At 25.7% G+C, this 18,541-nt stretch overlaps 1 protein-coding gene and 1 long non-coding RNA gene across 2 annotated transcripts in view; both read right to left on the bottom strand.

Moving 5' to 3' along the window:
• The window catches only part of LOC124953462, a 28,503-nt gene extending 25,128 nt beyond the window's left edge, over positions 1-3,375 (bottom strand). Inside the window, exon 1 of the long non-coding RNA XR_007102225.1 lies at positions 3,320-3,375. This is a non-coding gene — a long non-coding RNA (uncharacterized LOC124953462). The remainder of the gene's footprint in view (positions 1-3,319) is intronic.
• Positions 3,376-4,271: 896 nt separating this feature from the next.
• The window catches only part of LOC124953297 (GTP-binding protein Di-Ras2), a 74,188-nt gene continuing 59,918 nt past the window's right edge, over positions 4,272-18,541 (bottom strand). The window contains exons 2-5 of the mRNA XM_047504480.1: positions 7,915-8,962; positions 7,169-7,314; positions 6,792-7,057; positions 4,272-4,769 (exon numbers count right to left, since the gene is read on the bottom strand). Of these exons, the coding sequence (XP_047360436.1) occupies positions 4,565-4,769; positions 6,792-7,057; positions 7,169-7,314; positions 7,915-8,101 (804 nt within the window). The 5' untranslated portion in view covers positions 8,102-8,962 and the 3' untranslated portion in view covers positions 4,272-4,564. The remainder of the gene's footprint in view (positions 4,770-6,791; positions 7,058-7,168; positions 7,315-7,914; positions 8,963-18,541) is intronic.

Genomic DNA, 18,541 nt, shown 5'->3' with positions numbered 1-18,541 from the left:
TAGCCTCTTTCATTAACTTAAATATTAATAGAGAAATGTAATACCTTAATATAGTAATTAGTTATATACATATATATATATATATATATATATATATATATATATATATATATGATATAATAGTATTTGACGTCAATCTACGAACGCTATATTGTTCGTAAATCCCGAACAATTACGAAAGATTACGATGGATCACGACAGGGCTGGCGCTAGTTGGTGCTTGACTCCCTTATGCAAGAATTTATATGGAACCGTAGAATTATTTTTATTACTTGATTATTTGTAATTCTATTTTAAAATAAATATAATTTAGATAAAGATAATATAGAAATATTGAAGTGTTATGAAAAAGCACAAAACGTCACCATTTAATGTAACATAAAAAGTAAATAATCAAAATCATTAGATGTGAATTCATCAAATCTTATTATATAATGTTTATAAAAAATAATTTTCGACTTCTTAAAAAGATCATTTTCAGTGAAAATATTAAAAAATTGTTTTTTATACGAATTTAAGTACTCTTATCATTGACCCCCTTGAAATCGTGTAGCGCTTCTCATGCGTTGCATAGGCCGCACCGGCCCTGGATCACGATTATGAAATATTCATTTACATTGTTATACCCGGACGATCCGCTTGTTTTGCGATATATAGCTAACAAATATGACAAATAAAGATAAAAAATATTTTGAAAATACGTTAAGGAATTGGGAAGCGACATCGAAGATCCTATTGGACGACAGTTTTTTTTTCTTTTTTCTTTTTTTTATAATCTCTACACAAAGTTACGCAAGTATGACGATCATCAGTTTGTTAGTTTTTTTTTCATCGTTTTAAATTTCTTAATTATTTTTTTATTATCGTAATTAATTATAATTAATTCCATTGATTATGATCAATAACATCGTCTTAGAACGATACACACGAAACGGATCAATCAGTGTCGTTGAAATATTTATGCTTTTTTCTTTTTTCCTTTTTTCTTTCTATCGAGATGAATCGTTTTTTATTTTTTTTTAAAACATCGATTTTACTGATGAATCGTATTTTGGGTAGCTTATTTGTGTGTGTATCGTTATGTATATAGATGACAATTTCATATAATCAATCAATGAATTAGAATATAAGATTCTTGTGACGGAATAAAGACGAGATAATCGAATTTCTAACGCGTACACGCAATTAACAATTATTGAAAATTTAATTATTGAAAAGCTCTCTATCGCATTAAAATGTCGAAGTACAAAAATCGCATACACACATACACGTTGTATGTATATAATTAGAACGTTTTACCAAGTATTCGTTTAAGCGTATTCGTGATTTAACAAGGATATTTACCTTGTCGACGACATTCTTAATTCATCTTTATCTTTTTCTTTATGTTTATACACTCATTTTTATTTTCTTATTTATATTTGCTTCTTTGCACATTTCTTTTTCTTTTTTTTTTTTTTATATATGGGACGGTTAATTATAAATTTTAATTATCAAGTATATTTATGTTTAATAATAATATATATATATATGCTCATTGTTTTTCTTTTTTATTTTTTGGTGATTTTTTTTTATCTCAAACGTTAATATGATTGTGATGCGTGAGCGATCGATTATATCTCTCGAATTTAAAAGTTTGGAAATGGATTTTGAATTTACGTTGATAAATTAAAATAAAGAGAAATTATAAGGAAAATGAAATTGAATAAAAAACAGAGTATTCACGTAAGTACATGTAACATCGAATTTCTTAATATCTACGTGAATAGTACAAGTTGAATAATTAAGCAATATTCAATAATGGTGCATAATGGCACATACCGGTTACGCACCATTTTTTACAAGTTAATTATAATGTGCCCCTGACTATTATATATGATGTCAGCAACTTTGTATTCATCGACTTTTTGTATGTTCTCAAGTGTCGATTATTTTGTTAAGTTATATTTGTTATTAATTATTAATTTATAGGTATTAATTAGTAAGGTACAATTAGTTATTTTATTTTATGCACGTTGATAGAGGTATTATATATTTTTTTCTTTTTTTTTTTATTCATTTACTTTTTTTTATCACCAAGCAACCATCGATCAAAAGCTTATCATATTTGTTATTGAAACATATCGTCCAGTTAATTAATTAATTAATTAATTAATTAATTAATTAATTGATTGATTTCTTTTTACCCCCGCAAGACATCAAAATTTTATTTTTCTATAATCGGTAATAAAAATAATTAGTTTTCGTAGTTAACATTTTAATTATTATTTATCTCGTACATGAATCTGTTCTATGTGGTTCTTTGTGTATATGTATACGTGTATACGTGTATACGTGTATACGTTTGTCTTTGTGTTTTTGAATCGATTATGTTGAATCGATTGTACTTTTTCAATCCCATTTGTGCATCGGTTTTCTTGCATTTTAACGACAAATTTTTTTTTCTTTTTTTTCCTTAAATATTTAACTCTTTGCACTCAGCGTATTTTTTTGCGTCTGCAGGATAATCAAATACTCCAGATACATTTTTTTTATATGACAGCAAATAAATAACACTTTTACGAAAGTTATCATATATAAATTAAAATTGTACATCCAAATTTATACAGATTTTTATTAATATAATTATAAATGGACAATGTATTGACCACAATTGGACCAATGTTTCAGTGCAAAGGATTAATATCTTTAAATATGCCTCTTGATCTTGTTCTATTAATCGTTTCAATTATTTAAGCGTTAATAACCATCAACATTTCATGAAAATATTAGAAATATTTATATCCTGATAATAGTCATGTTTCTAAATCTATAGATATGAATAAATGTTTCTCTGAATATCTTTTGAAAAAATTGTGCATCGAACGGAAGGTCTCCTTTTTATTATTATTAACATTATTATTGTTATTGTTATTGTTATTATTATTATTATTATTATTATTATTATTATTATTATTATTATTATTATTATTATTATTATTATTATTATTATTATTATTATTATTAAGTATATATATGTATTATAATATAATTTATATATATATTTATATATAACAATACAACAAGAGTAAGATTTCAAAGCTTAAGATGCTTAGATTAATTAGATATATACCAACGATTTTCTCTACAAGGTATTTTGATATATTTTATTTAATATATTTATTTAATATATATTTAATATATATTTTTTTTGTTTGCAATGACGAAAGCTAACTTTGTCTAAAATCTTTGTTTTCTCTCATCTTTTTTATAGAATTCTTTCCTCTTTTGTTCCTTTTTTTCTTTTCATAGAAGAAACGATCAAACGTTTAAATTATACGAGAGAGAGAGAGAGAGAGAGAGAGAGAGAGAGAGAGAGAGAGAGAGAGAGAGAGAGAGAGAGAGAGAGAGAGAGAGAGAGAGAGAGAGAAAAAGAGAAAAGAGAGAGAGAGAGAGAGAGAGAGAGAGAGAAAAATAAATGTATCTTTTTCGTTTCTTTCTTTCATAATTTGTAATGTTATTTTATTCTCTCTCTTTGTGTTTGTGTGTGTGTGTGTATCAATATATATATATATATATTGATATATATATATATATATATATATATATATATATATTGATATATATATATATATATATATATATATATATTGATATATATATATATATATATATATATATATATATATATATATATATATATATATATATATATATATATATTGATATATATATATATATATATATATATTGATATATATATATATATATATATATATATATATATTGATATATATATATATATATATATATATATATATATACACATATTTAATATAGCTCACTTTATCATATTCGTCATTACAATTTATGTTACATACAGTCATTTATTTTATACAAAGTAGTAATTAATATTACTTTTTTAAAGCAATTTTATTATACAGAATATCTTTAGATCATAGATCTTTTTCTTTCATAATATTGTTTTTATTCTGAACTAACTTTACTTTCCTTATATGAGGTTTCAAACGTTTAAACAAATTTTCTTTCTTTTTTCATTTTAAACAAAATTCCTTTTTTTCTTTTTTTTTACTCACAATTTTAATATAAAAACAGAAATTTTCTTCTAGTTTAATTTTAACTTAAAAATTAATTCTTTACTTTTCAATTTTAAATAAAAAAAAAAATTCTCTTCTATTTTTATATGGATTTGAATTTTAATTTCAAAAAAGAAAAATGGCAAATTTCGATTTTTTATATAAAATAAATCCATTGCTTTTAATTTTATAAGACGAAGAATTAAAAGGCGTTTTTTCCTTCCTCTTTTATTCCCCTTTTCTTATTTTCTTTTTCGTTTTTTTTTAAATTTTATTTTTTGCAGATTTTCAAAATTTGAGAAATCCATTTTTTTTTATTAACCACGTGACTCTCATTGATCTTGACTAATAATAAGTTCGGCGAGTCAACGATCGACAAAATTATCTTTCGAAAAAGAATTACAACGTGACGTTACATTTGTTTCTTTTCTTTTCTTTCTTCTTTTCTTTCATTATTTATTCTTCGTTTTCTTTTTCGTTTGATCGCTTTAAGAAATGTTGCAGTCGTCTGCATGAGAGTCTCGAATTTGTTGTTTTGTTTTTCTCGAGGCACGTCTGATCAAACTACGACTTCGTGGTTTGCTTTTCACTTCTTCCGTTGTGGTTACCACGTTGACATTTTGGGTCGCAACCAGTTGTGGTTGAGGACTTCCGGAACCGGCACTTCCTGATCTGCTTCCCGGACTGCCAGATCTTTGAAAATTATAAAAAAAAGTATTAGGAAAAACTTTATATTGATTCGCATCATTTCTTAATATATAAATATAAAAAAAAGTAAATAACAAAGAACGAAAAAAAGTAGATTTCTAAAAAAATAAAAATATTTTGCTTTAATAATTATTAAATTCATATTTATAAAATTTAACGTTCATTAAATTTAATAATATAAAATATATTTTATTTATTTTATTAATTGAAAAGAAACATTATAAAAAAATAAATAAATAAAAATAATAAAAAAAAAAAGAATTAAATAAAAATAAATAATAATTCTATATTATATATATTTATATATAATCTTATATATAATATTTTATATATTATTTAATATTATATATTTAATATTTATATTTATATTATTTATTATAATATAACATTATATTATATTTATTATAATAAATTATAATATATATAGATAAAGAAATAAAAATAAAACAATTTTTATTTTTATATTCGTTTTTCCTTTCTTTCATTTTTTACATTTTCATATTACTATTACTTTAATGAAAGGCATAGACTAATTTATAAAAAAATTATTAAAAACTTTTTCTAAGCCAAAAGTTCGTTTTTAATTGATGACAAGCTTAATTGTATTATGCTTTAAGTTATTATAACATATTCATAATAATGATGATAATTAAAAAGTTCGTTATACAAACGTTTTGAAAGTTTAGTTGTTTATTTTATGGAAGCCGAGTAGCTTCGAGATCAGTTGATCGCTTAATGGAAATACATTCTTGTCGATTGACGTAGGACGTACAATAGATCGCAATTAAACGGAAGTCTGCGAGCGAGAGGCAGTTAAAACTTGTGATTGAAATTCCGGAAAAGAATTTTCGCTCGCACGCGCGCAGTCGCCTGTACATATTCAGCTTTCATTCGTCGAAGCGAATACATAAATACCTTTTGGAATTTCATAACTACTTTTCATATTACATTAATAAACTGAAAAAATATTCAATGATAAAAACGTTTTCTTCTTTATCTTCTTTTAATTATTTAGGTTGACTGATACATGTATTCACGTTAATTAATTGTTTTTTTTTTCCTTTCAAAATTATAGCTTATTTAATAAATGATGAAGCTTTGTAGAATATTTCATCAAGAACTCTTTCTTTATAATAGTATTGTTGTTTTCTTTTTTCTTTTTCTTTTTTTTTTTTTGAATATGTCCTTTTTTTGGATGTTGTACTTATATACATTATCGTCAATTAATTTTTATCGAAATTATAACAAACTTGAAATATATAACAGACTTGAAATTTTTACATTGCATTTGGACCTCATTTTTTGTTGTAGATATGTTTTTTATTAATGTCAGTATTTTAATCAGTATTTTAAATCAGTATTTTAAATAAATGATCATAATTTATAATAAAATACCAGTATCTATGTAACACAACTAATCGGTATTATTTTTATTGATCAATCCTGACACAATTCTGCTAATTGAATTATTTATGTTGAACAAAATATTTGTATATAGTGATCCCATTTGTTTTAAAAAATATTTATCAATTATTAATAAAAATATTGATTAAATAAATAGAAGTAATTTGTTTTTTTTTCTGGTCAATAATTAAAAATATTTTCAATATTTATATACTTTTTTACATGTTTATTATTTTCCTTTCTTTTTTTCTTAGCGAGGAACAATGTTACCTCCGAAATGGTCGTTCGTAACGTCACGATATTTTTCCAATTATAACGTTGCAATAAAAAAAGAAAAAAGGGAAAAAAAGAAAAATGAAAAAAAAGGAAAAAAAGAAAACGATCGTACGTCAACGTTGTTGAACTAGTTTGCTAGTTTTTCGCGGATCATATTGGCGTGCAAATTGACACGGTTGTTCAAAACCGTGTAATAATGGATACACTCTTCGTAGAATCCGTTTGTTCTTTAAATCCGCGTTAAAAAAAAAAAGAACATTTAAATTAGGACTCGTTGCTGGAAAAATTTTTTAAAAAATCATAAAATCACATAATTTATATATATACCTTCGTGAACCATAAGCCGAACATCTCCGTCTCAATCCTGATTCGTCAGAATCTCCAGTTGGATTTTTTGGTACGATTCTTGATAACGTTACGAAACACCTAAATATATCTTTTATATTGTAATCGTCTTTAGCTGAACACTCCATCACCTTTGCCCGAAGTTTTGGTAATTCACAGAAAAGCCATTCGCTTACATCCTCGATTGGTACCTCTCTTCGTGTTGCAGCGAGATCATTTTTGTTACCAGCTACCACTATTGGTACTTCCTATTTGAAAATAGTTTTAACTAAATAGGAAATGAACGTTTAGAACTGATGGTCTAGGCATTAATCCTAGACACAATATACTTTATAGATTATTATTTAATAATCTAATACCTGAAAGTCCGTACGTTGTTCTCTAACTTCTTCGAAACATCGTTTAACACATTCGAAACTGGGTGACGATGTTATAGCATAAACAAGAAGAAAAGCATGAGCCGTGGCTATGCTCAATCTTCTCATAGCTGGAAATTGTAAGTCCCCTGTAAAATGTGAAAATCAATTTCAATTGGACATCAAAATGTTTCGTTATTAAATCGGGATAATGTCAATTATCTTTTTTTCTTTCTTTTTTATGGAAAACGCAGATTTCGTACTTAACAAGTTAACTTTACACTTTTATAGATAAAATTATTTCAGAATGAACGTTATCTTTAGGATCTAGAATAAAATTTCCCAAAGTTTTATCTAGTTGGGTAAATGTTCATCAGTTAATTTTGATCTTAATTTGAACTTATTAATACTCATGATTGAAAAAGTTTTTTTCGTATATATAAGTGTTTCTAAATAATGAAAATAACATTGGTTGAACATGTTTGCACAATTTTGTAAAATTCTGTGAAGATAATCCTTTATAAAAATAAATTAAGGAATTGTTGCCTGTAATTTGATCAGTTTTTCAGTGTTTTCCTGTAATTCGATCAGTTCATCATCTCTATAAATTCAAGATCACGGATGATTTGACATCGCGGGACATATTTCTAGAGTTTGCAGGGAACTCCTGATTTAGAGAGTATATCAGACTTAAATGACGTTTTTAAATGAAATCAATCGATTTTTTTTTTATTTTGTATTATACTCACCAGTAGTGTCGAGAAGATCGACTTTGAGAGTTAGATTTCCAAGAACACATTCTCTTGAATATAAATCCTCGACAGTTGGCCTATATCTCTCACTGAAACCTTGTCCTAATAAACGACGTATTATAGCGCTCTTGCCAACAGCAGCGCCACCGAGGACGACCAATCTGATTCTTTCGTGATCGGCCATGTTGTTGGTCGCCGACGGTGGCCGTGGCCGACGGCGTATTATTTTTTCTTTTTTTTTCTTTCTCTTTCCCTCTCTCTCTCTCTTTCTCTCTCTCCCTCTAACTCTCTCTCTCTCTTTTTCTCTCTCTCTGTTTTTTTTTTTTATTCAATGATTACCTACTTGCTCGTCAATTCAGGAAGGCAAAGCATTACCAGGTACCAGGAAAAAGGATATCCGCTTTTGCTTTAGTAACCTCAACGAAATCCAATATGGCTGGCTCAGAAAAGAAATTGCTTCGATATTAATCCAGTTTTTTTCTTCTCCAACTCTTATCAACGATCAATAATTTGCTACTATTATTCCTCTTTTTTTTTCTCCACTTAAAACACGAAAGATCAATAGATCGATCGATCGATCAATCGATATCAAGAATTTTCTCCTCCTGACAAACTGAATTCTTGATTCGCTTTTCTTTCTCTTTTTCTTCTTCTTCTTTTTTTCTTTTTCTTACTTTTTCTCTATTCACTTATTAATTCAGATAGAACTCTCTGGGTACTTTTTAAACTGAGAATTGTTTGAAATTATTATTGGAATCTAAGTGGTCTAATTTATACAGAGTAGTAATTTTCTTGATAGTTTGCTTTAGAAAAATTATTAAAATAATGTCAGAAAAAGAAATTTTTCGATTGAGTTCAAACAATTAGGTTAATGATCACTGAAAAATTAATATGATCTTATGAATAGGATCGATAATTTTTTTCTTTTTCTCTTCCTTTTTTTTTTTTAATTTTTGCCCTCAAATTACAATATTTTATCTGGTTTCACTAGTGAAAATATTCGATGATTAGATCCAAGATGGTTGTCTTGGTATCCCTTTCATTTCTGCAATAACAAATAAAAGAAACGAAGTTAATATTTGATTAGGAAGAATTATGTCACGTATATCTACGATTTGAATTACGATGATATTTTATAGAAAGTTTAAGTCATTTTACTTTTTATCCTTGTATACCTCTATCACCTATTTCACAAAACTTAACTTTGTTCAAAGGAGCTTACGAAAGAGTTGGAGGGTAAAAGAAGAAAAAGAAAAAAGTAAATGGAAAAAGAAAAACAAAAGAAGAAGAAAAAACGAAAAGAAGAAAAAAGCGCTTAGTTTCGCGAGACGGTGAAATGTTCTTGTAGTTTCTGTTTCTATGGGCGTAATTTATCGAGTAGTACCACCCTCTCTTCTCTTTATCCCCAAGGGTATTATGAAAGCGAAAGGAAAAATTGTGGCTTGTCCGGCACGACGATTTATATGTTTGTATAGAATCTTTTCTTTTGTCAAATTTTCTTTCAAAAATTCGATTGAATTTTGTCCTATTACTTTACGATTTAAGAATTTTTATTGTATATTAACCGTTTGAGTCTCAAGGAATATTGAAAAAACACTGTCGAAGAATCCCGAACAGCGCAATCGTGCTTTCTCTAAATGAGTACGAGAAGACTCAAGTGGCGCGATAGCGCTTCGTTTATTTTATGTCGATGAATCTCAATCGGCGCGATAGCGTTTCTTGTATTTTATGGTCTGTACATATAAGATGTGTTAGATAACGTGATTCTCGTCTTTTTTACATCGCTCCATCACAAAGTGACTTGGTTTAGTAAAGTTTCCACGACATAACTTGCGACAATGCGTAGACTGCAGCACCAAAAATGTAATAAGAAGATCACATTTAATTTTCGTGCAACGTAAAAAAAGGAATTCATTCAATATGTTTTGATAAACACCGATGTTACAAATTATAAGTGTTACTCTCCATTTAAATTGTTTGTTCATAACACAAAAATATTTTTAATTTATAATTCGTTATTTTATGAAGTACTGTATTATTACATATGCATACTGTAAGTTTATAAATATTTCAAATTTTGTTCGATAAAAATTATTGAGAAGATAACAATGAAATACAAAATATTTTATTTTGTAATGTATTATTACTACTATTATTATAGTACTGTACCTATTGTAAAATGTATTATTTAGATTAAAAGAAGGAGCTGTGTGATGTATTTGCGTCAATAAATCTAAGCGCGCGACTACGACAGTCAATGACGCACCGTCAGTTGTCCACAACGTTCGAAATGTGCTGGGTTTTCTCGACATAAAATCTGAACAGCACGATTGCGCTGCTTGAGACTCAAATGGTTAATTGTCCTTGTTCAAAATGCAGGACATGTATAGATATTTAGGTACCAGGACAGCCTGGTAATTTTTGTTCCTTTTTTTCTTTTTTATTATTCTCTTGATACTATCTAATAATTCTTGATTTATTTCAATATCTAATTATATTTATAATATAATTCTTTTTTGTCAATAGGAACTTACAATTATTTTCATAATAATTATAATAATTATACTGAATGTTGTTAATAATTAACAAACTGGTTGAAATCAGAATGCAATTTGTTGATGATAAAAATAATTAAATAAATTATTATATTCGTATTATGAAATAAGTAAATTAAGTAATAGTAATAATAAATTTAATGATAAATAAAAACAAATAAATGATAAAGTAATAAATAAGTTAATAATAAATTAATATATAGTAATAAAATAACATACATAAAACAATTAAATAATTAAAAAATCTAAATAAAAAAATTAAAAGGAACTTAAAAATAGTAAATAAAAATTAAAGAAAATCTAATTAAATAAATTAAAAAAATTTTTAAACTGATATTGTTATTGATTCAACAGCTGGGACGATTAAATATTCATTATAATTATACAAAAGAAAGTTAAGGAAAAATAATTATAATATTAATAAAACAATATTTATAATATTAATAATATTAATAATAATAATAATTTATAAATTCATTGCAGTGTTTATTCATAATATATCATAAAGCCTCTTTCTGCTCGATTAGTTCACACAAACGCCTTAAAGGACCAGGCATTTAAATTATCTAATTTACCTAATATCTTTATATATAATTAATTTAATTATAATATCATTATCATAACTTATTTATTATATATAAATAAATATATAAATATATATATATATATATATATATATATATATATATATACGTTATACATTTTTATTATTTACACGAAAAAAACGTACTCATTATAACAACAGCAACAATAAAAACAACAACAACAACAACAACAATAACAATAACAATAACAATAACAATAACAATAACAATAACAATAACAATAACAATAACAATAACAATAACAATAACAATAACAATAACAATAACAATAACAATAACAATAATAATAACAAAAACAATAACAATACCAATAACAATAACAATAACAATAGTAATAACAATAACAATAATAATAATAATAATAATAATAATAATAATAATAATAATAATAATAATAATAATAACATTAACAATAACAATAACAATAACAATAATAATAATAACAATAATAACAATAATAATAATAATAATAACAATAATAATAATAACAATAATAACAATAATAATAATAGTAACAATAATAATAATAATAATAATAATGATGATGATGATGATGATGATGATGATGATGATGATGATGATGATGATGATGATGATGATGATGATGATGATGATGATGATGTTGATGACCATGACGGTGATGATGACGATGACGATAATGATAATGATAATATTAAAATATCGCAACAAGCAAAACAAATATAGGCAGATTTAAAAATAATAGAAGAAAACACAAGAAAACATCAATTCAATAGAAAATACAAGCGAAGACTTATATTCGCATATTTATATCAGAAGTCAATTTTAGAAATACTTTTAATGCAATTAATACGCACGCTAAATCAGTTCTGACTTATTCATTCGGAACAGTCAAATGGTCCAAAACATATCTTTAGAAGAACTAACCAAACTAAACTGAACAAAATTCACGAATAATCAGAAACTATTCGAACGAACTTATACATTGAACTAATCACAATAATCAGAAATAAAGGAGAAAGAGATTAATAGACATACAGACACTATATCAGCATACTGAAATAGAGATGCTACGAAACTATTTGAAAGAACAAAACCTAGTCACTTCATTAAATAGTCATCAAAACAGAGAAACAATATATATAGAAATAATCATTCAACCTGAAACGAAGAAACATACAAGAGGACACGCACATAACTACGACGTAGTAAAAAAGAAAGAACTATTGTCCAAAAAAGTACTAAATGGTAAATACTATAAAAATTCAAACATGTATAAACAATTTTCATAGAAATTGTTCACATCCATACAATCACAATATAACCAAAAAAAAGAATAATTGTTTAAAAAATTACTAATCCTAACGGAACCCTTCCGTTGCACCGCAACGACAAAGACTGTTGTCAGGTCAGAAGTGATTTACGACCGTTAAGGACTAAATAGCAAATACTATAATATCATTTAATATCCAAACATGGATGAACAACTCTGAACAGAAATCGATCACAGCAAGATAATTTCCCCCTTATTCTCATAAACATAAGAAATCATTCATTCAATACAGGGACAACGTTATAATAACAAGAAACTATCTAATCTTCGAAATCAAAGGGTCTAATAGACACAGACACATGTAAAAGATCCTATTAATACAGGGAAACAATAGAGCACGTAATAGGATCATGTAAATTACTAACTGGAACAGATTATATTTACGGAACACAATGCTGCATCGAAGATCAGACATCAAGAATTCGCTATACGAAATTGTCTTATACGATCACGTCTTATTTAATTATTGCCAACCACAAGAAATACGATAACAAGAGATTGTCTATGTACAAATATATACTAGTAAACATACTCGAAAAACAAGATTATGAATATTGTTTGGATAAAGTGTTAAAGATGGTTAAAACAATAGGCCGACTATAACAAGAGAAAGAAAGAGAGAGAGAGAAAGAGAGAGAGAGAGAGAGAGAGAGAGAGAGAGAGAAAGTCACAATCTGGTGACACTATAATAACATTAATAATAATAATAATAATGACGATTATTGAAATGAAAATTATGATTGGAATCCAATGGAAAGAATAAAAAGAAAAACAAAAATATAGGTGGAACAGTGAATGTCCAAACGTTTTGGTTTACAGGTGGGTTTTTGATGTATTTTTTACTTTTGTTTTTCCATTTTTTTCTTCTCTTCCTTCTCTTTTTTATTTTTATTCGAAAATGTTGAAAACGGTCGTGGCTGTTTCCAACGCGGAAAATCGTTGCTCGTGACAGGTGTCCCATTTAAAGCGACGCTTTAATCACGAAACTCGTTAGCCGCGACGAAAAGCCATAATTGCGTCTCTCACCTCCACCCTGCTCTTTTCCTCATCCTTATCCTCCTTCTCCTCTATCTCCTTTTCCTCTACGCCGCTTAACCTCAACGCGATCTCAACTATCTACTTTTCGTCTATTTTTCTTTTCTATCCCTCAATAATATTCGAATAATTGCGAATTTGTTGAAGCTACAGATCGTGATTTTTTTTCTTTCTCTTTTTTGTTTTTCATTTTCATTTCATTTATCTTCTTTTCTTTTTATTTTTTGTTGTTGTTCGTTTTGTTTCTCCTATCGATTAAATCTCGTCAAATCAATTATTCGAAGTTTCCGTATTATATGCGTTTAAAATAAAAAATTGTAATTGTAATAAAATTTTATTTCTTAGTTTATTAAATTTATATTATCAATTATATTATTGGTGTTAATTTGATTTTTAGATTATCCATTTTGTTATGAATTTTTTTTTTCTTTTTTTGTCACAAAACTTTAAATTTTCTAATTCTTTATTGCATTTTTTTTCTTATCATTACCATCATTATTATTTTATTATTATTATGATAAGATGAAAAATATATAAAGAAGTCAACGTTTTCATTAATAATTATATTAAATTTAATATTAATTATTATATTAAAAAATCTCATTTTTGGATTAATTTTTTTAATACTACGATTTATATTTCTTTAATATTTTCTCATTAAAATGATTAATTTTCATAACGAATGAAATATTTCGAAGCAAACTTGAACTGTAAAATTCTAATTGGAGTAATCAGACTAAATAAGAATTGTGTATGTGCGTGTGTACATATATTTCATAAAAAAACGATTAGAAATGTATACATAACATATAAATTTATATATATATATATATATATAAATGTATACATAGATTTTTCTTTTCGTTAAAACTTAAACCAAGCAAAACGGATTAATTGCACGAGGGTTTATTACTGACAACGAGAATAAGAAAGTTCTCATCGTTTTCAGAGTATCGTTATAATTATTCGTGTAATTATTGCTCGTTCGAATCCATTTAATTATTCTTTTTCTTCTTTTTATTAATATTATTATTATCATTATTATTGTTCATCTTCACTTCGTACGAATCTTTTATTTTATATATATAATTATTATTATTATTAATATTATTTCTTTTTTATACTAACAAATTTTTACATTATTATTTTTAGATATTATTTTTTATCAGTCATTATTAACGAACAATTTCAGATTGAAATAAATTTCTTTTCTTTTTCTTTTTTTTTTCTTAATTCTCAAATTACTCATCGAATTTTTTCATTTGAAATCCACTTCTATTGAATTATTTTTTTCAAATCAGTTAATAGTTTAATACATATTTATTATTTTATATAATAAATAAGATCGTAATGAATAATTATTATTATTATTATTTTTATCTAGCTAATAAATAATTCGAGCTAAACATTATAATTTTCTTTTATTTTCTTCTTTTTAAACTTTAAATCGATATTGGATCAAACAATATATTCATTCGTGAAATTGATTTCGTTAATTTTTTCTTTCTTTTTTAGTTGATAAGCAATTGAATAAATTCTTGAAGAGAACTTGAGGTAAAAATCAATCAGAGAAACGAGTCCCAAAAGATCACATGCAGCCTGGGTTGCAAGAGTATGGTATAAAGGGCCACAAGTATTACGTACGTACACCCTAACTGACATTCAATTTCCATGGCAACGGCGAAGCTCGTCAAAGGGAAATGCGAATCCTCGTAATGTATTAGTGTACGCGTGTATTTGTGTGTGTGTGTGTGTTCGCATCTATGCGTGTGCGCGTGTTTGCTACTTCTCTAAAGGGCTGTTACTGAGGAAAATGTAGCTAATAAACTATGCCACTTTTAGCCTAACCATTGACCACCATAAAAAAAGGAGTTATAAATGTTTTATCGAGAAATACCGATCGTCCATCCTTGGTAAAAGAAGGGAAAAAAAACGGAAGACAAAAAATGAAGTTTGATATTTAACAAATACGAACAATTAAACAATTAATTGATATTTGTTAGACGTTTTTGTTGAAATTTATTTATATATTTTTCCTTTGTCTCGTTAATAATGAGATTATTCCATTTTTTATTTGATTTTATTTATTTTTATTTCCCTATTTTTTCTTTTTTCTATTTTATTGCGAATAATCGACAAATTTTTACAGCATTCAATTGCCGGAGGAAAAAAAGTCGGTTTTCGAGAATCACAAACAATTAAATAATTCATTAATACCACTGAAGTAATATTTTTATAAATTTATAAGACCATGTAATATATTTTTGTATTATTTCTCTTTTCTTCCTTTTAATAAGAATCGTATCCAACGTTTATATTTTATTCTATCTTTTGTATCGTTAACAATTGATAATTTTCGTTACTTTCTAATGTTCCACCCCTTTTCTCCTTTCCCCCTTCTTTTTACTTTCATTTAAATTTTTCTCATCGGAGAGTGACCTTTGTTCGATACAGCCCTTTTATTTCGATTAACGGACCTCGTACCGTCCTACCGTGATTGTTTTCTTCCCCAACAATCCCTTTTCTCTAATGAAATTCTCGCGTATCTATCTACAAAAGATGTGGGAACGCGATACGCGGAATAATTATTTTCTCGTTTGTTGTTATTCCATCGTTCACGTGGTGAACGAACAAAAACTCATTGAACCGAACTATTGAACAATTACTTTTGGAAAACTCATCTTTCCTTTTTCTCTTCTTTTTCTTTTTTATTTTTTAATGCAATTCGTCATTTTAAATGACTCGAATTAATAACAAAACGTGTTCAACATTTTCTACGTTGTTTTTCGAACAGACAGGAAAAGAATGAAAAAAAAAAAAAAAAAAGAAAAAAGAAACATTTTTTAAATACATATAAATGTTCTTTTCGTAGATTTTTGATCATGTAAAAATGTATAAATTCGATCGAACGTTTATAAAATTATAATAATGTATAAACGTTTATAAAAATTAAATATAATGATACGTGATTAATGGTTTAACTTTTAATCGATGGAAATGTTTCTTAATACACATTATTTATTTGTACTTTAATATTTTATATGTAATGCCTGGGTATATGCAAAACTTCATAATTCGTCGATAATGTCGTTTAAAAGTATTATTTATTGATAAGAAATTACTCTTTTTTATGCTTCTTGAGATAGGCAATGCATTAAAAGTTTTTTTTTATATCATCTAGTTAGTACGACAAAAAAGGATATTAAAAATTTATTAAACATAAATAAACATCGATCAAAGAATCGAACATAACGCTTATTTATTTCACGACGATATTTTCCCTCATATTTCCGATTTTCTTTTTATATCTAAGCCAAGAATGGAGTGAGCCTGTTATATTGAAAATCAGTCGGAGTGACTAAGGATATTTCCCTGAGGGAACGAATGGAATATGAATAATATATCCCTTATTGTCTTCCTCCATTTGCTGTCATGATATGTCTTACCGAACGAATGAAATCGAAATAATAATATCAAATTTCAACGAATGAGCTCAAAAATTTTTTTTTAATAATTTGCATATTTTTTTAATAAGCATACACACAAACATACACACACATTATTATTAACTATGTGTAATATAAAAATATATATATATTTTTAATTTTTATTTAAAAAAAAACATCGAAAATTTGGAGGAAATTGGTAAAATAAAAATTCGAAAAGAAATCAGGTGATATCGTTTATTGTCATGTGTCAAATATCACATACTTTATAATGGCTATTAAATCTTTTGCATTAGTATTTTTAAATATTTTTAAAAAATTTTTTAAATAAATGTAAAAAAAATATTAATACATAATATAAGTGGTCAATATTACATCTTAATGAAAAAAAAGATTAATGAAAAATCTGTCAGTATTTTACTTTAAATATTTCTAAATATAATAATTTGTTAGTATGTTAAATAGATAATCAGTAATTATAATAAAATCGATCAGTATTTATAAAAATATTATTTACTGACAATATTATTATTATAAATACAGATCAATATTTTCATGTATTTATATACTGATTATTTATTTTACAAAATATGTATCATTAATATTAACAGCATCAAAATATTATCAATAATTAATAAAAATAGAATTATTTTCTAATTATTGCTAAGATGGCGATATAAAAAACGACGATTTGGTAAATGTCTTTAAACTTTCAATGATTTTCTTTGGTAATAGTAATTTAGTAATTTATTCTCTCCAATATATATACATATATTTACGTACGTGTTGTACACATGTACACATAGACGATCTCTTGTTATCGTATTTCTTGTGGTTGGCAATAATTAACTATCGATCATGTAACCTGTCTCTTTCTCTCTCTCTCTCTCTCCCTATCTCTATGATTATATAGCTAACGTCGAGGTTTAATCGCGAACTATATTATCCTATCTGAATGTATAAGAGATACAGATTTAACCGCAAATTCCTACGCACGTGCATCGGTGTAAACTAATACACGTGTTGTGATGGTTAACTCTATCTCCTAGCGTTAACTATTTGATAGGCTGTCTGGTTTAAATAAATGTTTCATTTAAAGATAAAACTATAGTATATGATTTAAGAAATTAATTGAGTAATTTGATAAAATCATTATCATTTGAATTTCTCGCTGAAATATAATATAATTACTTATAATATAATATAATTACTTGTAATATGGTAATCAATACTGTCAGTATTAATATTTATTAATGAAGTAATAATTATTAATAATGTCATTATCAATAATTATTAAGTATAAATAATTAATTCTATATTACAGGTAATAATTTATATATACTTTTTTCTTTTTAATTTTGATTTTTTTATTTATTTTTTGTTTATCTTTTATTTCTCGAACTTTTCTGTCAAAACTGATGACTGTCAATTAATTCTCTATAATTCAATTTATTTTTTAGTAGAAAAATAAATAATACATAATGTAAAAGTTATATTAACACTCTATCGAAAAGTTTTGGAAAAGTAATTGGAGAGTATATAAAATGACTGAGTCAGAAATAAGTTATATACAGTTCAAAACTAGAAAATTTAAAAAAGATGTTTTCAAGAACAAATGATAGAACTGGAGTTTGATAACAGTTTTTAATCAATGATAAAATCGGTGGAAGT

This window comes from Vespa velutina, chromosome 12 (assembly GCF_912470025.1).
Source record: "Vespa velutina chromosome 12, iVesVel2.1, whole genome shotgun sequence".
Taxonomy (NCBI): domain Eukaryota; kingdom Metazoa; phylum Arthropoda; class Insecta; order Hymenoptera; family Vespidae; genus Vespa; species Vespa velutina.
Note: the sequence above shows the minus strand (reverse complement) of the source record. Positions and strands in the feature narration are given on the sequence as shown.